Source organism: Adiantum capillus-veneris, unplaced genomic scaffold (genome assembly GCF_014529385.1).
Source record: "Adiantum capillus-veneris isolate H3 unplaced genomic scaffold, ASM1452938v2 Hic_scaffold_273, whole genome shotgun sequence".
NCBI classification, from domain to species: Eukaryota; Viridiplantae; Streptophyta; class Polypodiopsida; order Polypodiales; family Pteridaceae; genus Adiantum; species Adiantum capillus-veneris.
Window position 1 is genome coordinate 141,069 of NW_028221401.1, and position 7,879 is coordinate 148,947.

Consider the following 7,879-nt stretch of genomic DNA (forward strand, 5'->3'; position numbering starts at 1 on the left):
CTCAAATGCAAGCAACATTTGAGTGGGAAGGGGTACGATGGAAAGATGGTGTTGGAGGAGTCTTATTGACTTTTTTGTGTTATCTCAACATCTATATGAAATGCTAGGAGTATTTAGCCTTAGGACAGCTTTTATCTTTCAGCGTCAGTGGCACTTTCTTTTTGTCCCACTATCTGATTGCAACCGCTTTAAGTGCACATCACATAGAATTCCTTGCACCCCTAGGACATACACTTGGTTTAGGGGTGTATTGATGAAGCCTCTTTGCTTGTTGAAACAAGCTATCTTATTCAGTGGAGGTCATAAACATCCAAGTCAATTCATCAACTTGTGCAATAATGTCAAACAGAAACAAACATAATTATCTTGCAGAGTGCAAGCAAAGCTAATGGCTTGCTGCTTGGACGAACTTTCAAAGGTTCCTGGTTTTGAGGTCAAAAAATGGTGTTAAAAAGAGGGTTTAGTCGAATACGTGTTGTACAGAACGTTCTTTAAGTGCTTTCCTATGCCAAAGAATCAGGTGGAATAACTCTGATTTTTAAAATTGATCGGAGGTTTAGAGGTTTCACCAATGTAAGTACAAAGGCTGGTAGAAATCACACTTTCAAAGAATTTAGCTAGAAATCATACATGCAAAGCTTTATGGCCAATCAAAAGCTCTGTGCCATCTTCTAAAAGAGATTCTTTCATCTAGGGAGGCGCAAATCATGTGAACTCTAGTCCACTTTGCCTTGGCCTTATCTCCCAAATTGCATGCTGTCTTTCTTGCTAGCCTACATTGTATGATGTGCTAGTCTTGTTGCTTTTGGGGGCATTTGTATCTTCTTCAAGGTCAAAGCAGCGTGCGGAGAAACTGAGTGATTTGAGGAGGAATTTTTGAGCCTGTTACTCTGAAGCATGATTTAATGTGGCCCTACCCCGGAGGAAGGTGTAGGTCGAGTTAGAGACGACGGGGCCAAGATGGTGAAATGTTCTGTACATGATTCATTTTGCTCTTACCAAATTTTACCATAGATCTAGCATGTTTTGAGAAGGTGTATGTGAAGGATGGTTGGATTAAACATGATGGAGACCGGGTGCGGAGGAAAGAGCGCTTGAGCTTTTGGCAGCTTCAAAGCTCCACACAGCCAGGTTAGAATGGTCACACTTAAAGAATGTTGTTGGATCACTCGGTTGATTCATGAGAGATTAATACAACCAGTCCCGCACCAATCTTCAGCTTAGGTGCGAGTATTGAGGTTGCTGACTAGTCAATCATTACCTGTACAGGTAGAAGGCATGTTGTTTTCTGCAACTTTGAATTCCTTAAGATTGCTCTTATCTCCTAGCTTTGCAGGTCAAAGAGTCACAAGTCCACATGGACTGGACTCTTTTACTTACCTGTTGTGATTGTGGGCTCATTTCGTGGGCATCAACAAGGTATGTGATTGAAATCTCACTGTGCATTGTGTTTGGTATCTTGACTTTTCTCACGTCATCATGCTGAGATTTCTTGAAGACTGTCAAGAGGGTTTGTAGAAATGCAAACCTTTTTCTCTTGAAGTCTCCTTGCTGTCATCTATATGGACGGCAAAGAACTAAACATCTGGAGCTATGTGGGTTTTTGCATCACATATTTTATCAGATACTTTGTGGTTCTTCAGGAGTCTTTTTTGTTGTTGCTATCAAGCTTATTGAAGGCCTTTCGTCTTTGCCCTAAAGGGTTGGAATGGTAAGAGAAGAGTAGCTTCTTCTTTCCAGGGAATGCAGTTAGAAGTGCTTGTGAGATCAAGGCTACGCAAATTTTTTTCCTTGTGACTCCACCTTTTGATGTGAAATGAGATTTTGAGACTTACATATCTGCTTGAATGTGGCATTGTTTTAGATGCTCCAAATCTTAGCAGTTCGTTCTTCACTTGATGGTGGAGAGAGCTTTTGCAGATTGCAGCCTTTGTTTAAGGCTGGGGCCTGGGGAGATTTTTTTCATCAAACAAGATATGGAGTTCATATTTCGGGAGAAAATTGGTTAAATGGTGACATCAAACTCCATTTGTCTTCTTGAATGTGGCTTTAAATGCTGCAACAGGAGGTTGGCTTCCTAGAAGTTGATATCTTTAGTGCTCATAATAAATTACCTATACGTCTTTATATGTCATTCTGATAGGTCTAATACATGAATTATATCTTTACATGTCATTCAGCACAGTTCTAGGTGAGAAAGTTAGAAAGAGCTCCATTTTGTTGGTGCATGCAGCAGCATTCTAAAGAACCTCAGTTCCTTTTTTAGTCTTGCAATTGAGGACTTTGAACTGTGTGATTATTGACTGGCGTTGGGAATTATTGAGGTGATTTACAGCTCTGAAGGGCTGTACATGCTGGAAGGTATTGTTGAGGTTGGAAGTTTCGCCTTTTAGTTGTCAAACAAAATGTAGTGCTTGTTTAGATCAAGAATGGGGTCTCTCTAAGTTGAAAACACTCTTATCAGACAATGGATTTACTAATATGATCTCTGCAGCTGTCTGGTCCTTGTTTTGGAGAGAAACGGTTTGGAACAAGGTGGTCGTTTTTGTGGTGGATTCTGTGTTCACCTATTATGATGCTGCTTGAGTGAAGAAAGTCCCACAAATTACAAATTGGGGTAATCTGTCCAAAGGATTACGGTTGGCCTCACAATAATGTGTCTCGATCGTGTTTGGAAGAATTCTCAGGAGAATCTTGAATTCCACTCAATTGGTCCTTTGTCAGTTCAAGCTAACATTGGATCAAGGTTGGTAAGGATTAGACACTTTCTATGAGAAGGATTCAGGTCCAAAAGGCCACCAGAAATGAAATATTACTTGGTAAAAACCTTGCAAAGGTTTTGGCTAACTAAACTCGTCATTTTTGTCTCCTATTTGTTTGTTTGCAGGTGGCTATCTTAGTTGTAATTAGCTTTGTTACTTTCGCAGTGAGTGCCTTGAGTGCAGTAAACAGGTAAACATAACATTAGTTTTTTATGGTTCAAAGAGTTTACGACTGTGATCTGTAGAAGTAAGTTCCAGAGATCTTGTTTAAGGTCTCTTTTGAATGCCAATACAAGGAGGTGTTGCTTTTTTACCTTGGCTTGGCAGGGCTGAGGCTTGAAAAGCTTGCAAATTGCTGCCTCATTTTGAGGCAAAATCTGAATGCTTATTTGAATACTTCTGTTTGTGGCCTGTATTAAACTCAAGGGCTGCCTGTCCACCTCAAGAAGGATGCAAATTGGTATGGGGGGCAAAAATGTGCATACAGTAAATGATTCCCAGGCGTAGTGCTATATAGGTCAAATTAATTGGGCTTCTATAAGGAGTGAATGACGGAGTTGCAGTACAGGTGCTAATGGGACTTACATTGTTAAGCATCATTATTGTTGAGGGTGAGGCATGGTGGTGTACGAGGTTGTGAATTTTCGAGGTGCTAGCAATTGTTGCTGTTTTGTATCCAATTCAGTGTGCCGTTTTTAACTTTAAGCTTAAGCCTTAAGTAGATTCATTAGGAACAGACGAAAGGCTTTTACTTGCATTCTAAGAATGTAGTATTTAGTTGCGGTTGCGGTGGAGGTTGCTTGGTTCTATACCAGCTTGATAATTAAAGTGCAATTGCACATTTATGACGTAACCATAGTGACATGTTCCTTCTAGGGCATGGTTTTTATACCATTTGTTTTGCAATTAGCACTAGGTGACAAGGAGTTTGATCAAATTTATCAGCATCATTATATCTCTTACAATTGGCGAAGCTATAACATTCCATGAGCAAGCAGTCTTCACGATAGCTGAAATTTGATCCTCGACAACAGGAATCATTACATTTGAAAGGACTTGAATGGGGAGGAACTGGATTGGCCATTAGGCTAGTCTTTTATGGAGGTATCTTAGTTTATTTTTGTTTGTCAATACTAATATTTGTAATTAATGAAACATAAGAAATTAGTTTTGAAACACGAGAAGTAAGTTTTACCATCCTGCCGGCTTACATTCCCCACTCGTATGTTAGGGGTATGTCCCGTCCTCTCTGCAGAGCTGCAGCAGGATCAGTACAGAGGTGACAGCAGCTTGTGCTATGCCTGCCGTTTGCACGTCAACAACATACTTATGCATGGACCATGGTAGTCATGCCCTTTGTGTTGGGTCTTTCTGCAGTTTTTCAGCCTACATGGATACTTCCCCCCCCTCTTATCTTTTCTTAAAGCATGAATCGATGTATGTTGACCACCTAACAATCACCGATAGGCGTGCTGTGTAATCCAGAATCTCAGTTTGCCGACCTTTGTGTAAATGTATGCTTGCATGAATCGAGCACTTATGTATGTTGACCACCTAACAATCACCGATAGGCGTGCTGTGTAATCCAGAATCTCAGTTTGCAGACCTTTGTGTAAATCTATGCTTGCATGTGTGTGTGGCTATTATCATTGACGTTGATTGCTCTTTTCTGTTGTCATTTGGGCTCCTTCTTTTGATAATGTTTTCCTTCTTTATCAATAAAAAGTGATGGTACACGTAGTGTTCTGTTGTGTCTTCCATGGGTTCCTTTAAGTGGGTCTTTTTTTTTGATAGTGTTTTCCCTTGTCTCTTATGCGTTTCTTCTTTCATTTTTTGAGTGGGTTTGAGCTTGTTTGTTTGATAATGTTTTCCCTTCTTCCTTGCGTAGCTTCTTTCTTTGCTGCTGCTTTTTAAGTTTGGAAGTGCAGACAAGATGTACAAAAAAATCGTTTCAAAATTTGTAAAAACAGTCTTATCACTTGTCGTCGCATTCCGTACTAAATCACTTATTTCTTTGCTAATACTAGAGTTATGGAGTATAAGCAGTACTTAGCTTCTGAACAGTGCGTCTTAAGGATTGGCCTGAGTGAAACTATTAATTGGCAGCTGTTGGGATCTATTTCCAGCAGAGAAGGTTGCGTGCTAGTAGAGAATTAAATCATGCCCTTTCAAATCCAGAGTTTGGACCTTCAAGGCTGAGATCAAGCAAGCTGCTTGTGCTCCGAGCGAGAATGGAAATTTTAAGAATAAATTTTTCCTCAGGTTTTTGCCTGGATGTTGAAGGCGAAAATGTAGCCCAGATTTGATGTGCTGTATTGTGCTAAATAAATATGCTCTTTAGGTTCTGTACGAGATAGTATGTTTTATTTGCACGACCAGTCTTGTTGCTTTTCATGCTGGATTGTAATGACGCTGGTCTAAACAATGCTTCACAGGTGGACAATCATTCAGTTTTGGTGGCCATAGCGGTCAGATTATTGGTTCTGAAGACAGAGAGGTTTGGATTGGTTCGGGTTCATTTAGTGATCCTCTTAGATCTTCCTCATCAACAATGATGCCGACATCACAAAGACGAAAACGTCAGAATTGTGGAAGCTCTACTCAAGGACATCATAGTATAGCTCATGACGGTACTGGGCAGTTAGGTCTTGGTGCCATGGTGGCTGAAGAAAGTCCTAGCCATTTAGGGCCAGTTTTTGCTGGAGCTCCTAGAGTGATGAACCACGGTGGTAGACTTAACTCTCGAAGCCTTCAATTTAATGGTTTTGAACCTGGAAACAGCACTACTGCCAGGTTTCCTTACAATGATGGAGCTGCTGCAGATGGCGGCTGGAATGCACTGCCGCCAGGTTTAACATTGGGACCTCCAGTGAGTAATTCTGTGGGGATAGCAGCCAATAGTTCGTATACTTATGCTGTCGATCAAAGCCGGAATTCTTACAAAAGGAAGAGCTCTATGGATACTTATCCTGGTTCATCAACACATGCAACTTCATCTGGTGTGGGGGAAAACAGTTTTCTTAGATTCACACAGGGTCCTGGGGCTCGTCGGCCTGATATATCTTTGAGTCGCGAATCCGGAGTAAGAAGAGATGGCCAAGGTGCATACTATTCCGTCAGAACAAATGCATTGCCTGTCAATCGGTATGATGGACTAACTGCCACGATGACACAGGACAATCATTATTGTCCTTCAATCATATTGAACGAAAGGGATCCTAGAAGAATGGTGTCAAGGAGCGATGCTATAAATGGGTTATCTGCTACTGTCGCGTGGCGCAGAAACAGCACACTGTTAGAAGAAGGCAGCAATCAATCAGGCCTCTTTGAGACAATGAGGAACTTCAACCCTTCGATGGAGGGAAATCATTTAAGACGAGGGGAGGCTTCAGAGATGATGGACGTTGTGTCCATTGACACCAGGTCCCATCAACCCTCGAGCAGAGCATTGAGACCTGCCCAGTTTCGAGAGTTTCCTTCACAGCCTCCTCATGTGTCTCACCACCTAGCACCTAACCCATACGCTTATGTGGGCACAATTAACATACATGCCCCTTCATACCCTGCAGCCCAATCATCAAGTAGATTTAACAACATTTATAATCAGGTAGTGCTTCCTCCTCCTGGAGTAGCAACCACCATCAGTGGATTGACATCTGGACCTCAGGCTGCTTTTGGAGACTTGCCTTCTGCAAGTGTACATGGACAATTCTTACCAAGATACAATGATAATACCAATAGAGCATCATTTCTGCGTCAGGCCTCTCTTAGAGGGTCGCGAGTCCTACCGCCAGATGGAGTGACTCGTCATCGATTTTCTGCATCTCATCATGTAAGTTGTGAAGTATCAAACATACGTATGGGTGTGTGAATGCCCGTGGGCTGGATTCCAAGGGCATCTAACAACTACATACTTTTATCCTCGTATGACATTTGTTTTAAATCTTTGTTTTGCAGGAATTGTCAAATCAAGCACTTGCCTATGAATGGGCTGACGCTTATGACCAGCACAGTGACATGCGGCTGGATGTCGATAACATGTCGTATGAGGTACTAACGTGTTATGTTAGTGATCCCTTGTTTGTTGAGTGCTCTTTAGCTTGGTTTATTTCTAACGTTCTACTGGTTTCCTTCACAGGAACTTCTTGCTTTGGAAGAAAGAATAGGAAATGTGAACACAGGACTTAATGAAGATGAAGTGAAAAAGTGTTTGAAGGTCAGTATGCATTCGTGCTCTGATGTGGCGGTGATGGTCAATTCTCAGGAGTGCGACTCAAAATGCAGTGTATGCCAGGTTAGTCATATAGCGTATGAGGAAAAGGCAGAGAGAATTGTTTGCTTATCTTTTTACCTCAAGCTGAACTCTTTGCATGCAGGAGGAGTATATGGAAGGGGATGAGCTGGGGGAGCTACAGTGTGGACATGGTTACCACACCGATTGCATCAAGCAGTGGTTACTTGTGAAAAATCAATGCCCCATTTGCAAAGCTGCAGCCAGTTGAGTTGCCCATGTACAAAGAACTCGTTGTCTTTCTTGTCAACAATCTAAATTGTATATATTGTAATTAAACTCTCTTGTATCTGCAAGAGGGAAACTGGCCATTGTTTCACCTTCTTAAATGTCTGAAATTTCTTTGTCCATTTTGGACCCTCGAGTGACGATTTCTGTGAATTTATAGTAGCAATCCATAGTTTTCGTGAGGAATCTGGGTATTGTGTGTGCGTGTGAGCTTGTGACCTTTGTTGTATTTTATAACCAAGTCACGAAATCCAATTATGGTTTTTCAAGTCCTGGCTTTAATGCTCACTGTGTTGATACCTATTTGATGCATGCTTATCACTGACCCATGTGGTCACTCGAGGGTCGGCGGTAGGTAGTTGTGGCCAAACCCAAGACTACATAAAGCAATGCATGGACATACACCTCTTGAGCTCTCAATGCATACAAACAAACAACATTAAACTCTGCTGGCCTCGTATTCTTCTCATGCATACGCATGTAAAACACATGCAGCATTTTCACTGCTGCTTTCTCTGTATCATCTCACACGTGCACATACAAACCTAATGCTGCAAACTGAGGAATGGACTCCAGGATGCACACCAAGATGTCGTTG

The 7,879-nt window shown here is 41.6% G+C and overlaps 1 protein-coding gene across 1 annotated transcript; it reads left to right on the forward strand.

Moving 5' to 3' along the window:
* The first annotated feature begins 926 nt into the window (after positions 1–926).
* Positions 927–7,417, forward strand: LOC147417340 (uncharacterized). The gene is made up of 6 exons (XM_086507704.1): positions 927–3,866; positions 3,994–4,105; positions 5,198–6,594; positions 6,720–6,812; positions 6,901–7,056; positions 7,139–7,417. The coding sequence occupies exons 1-6, from the start codon at positions 3,861–3,863 to the stop codon at positions 7,262–7,264; spliced, it is 1,890 nt and encodes a 629-aa protein (XP_086363830.1). The 5' UTR covers positions 927–3,860; the 3' UTR covers positions 7,265–7,417.
* The last annotated feature ends 462 nt before the right edge of the window (positions 7,418–7,879 follow it).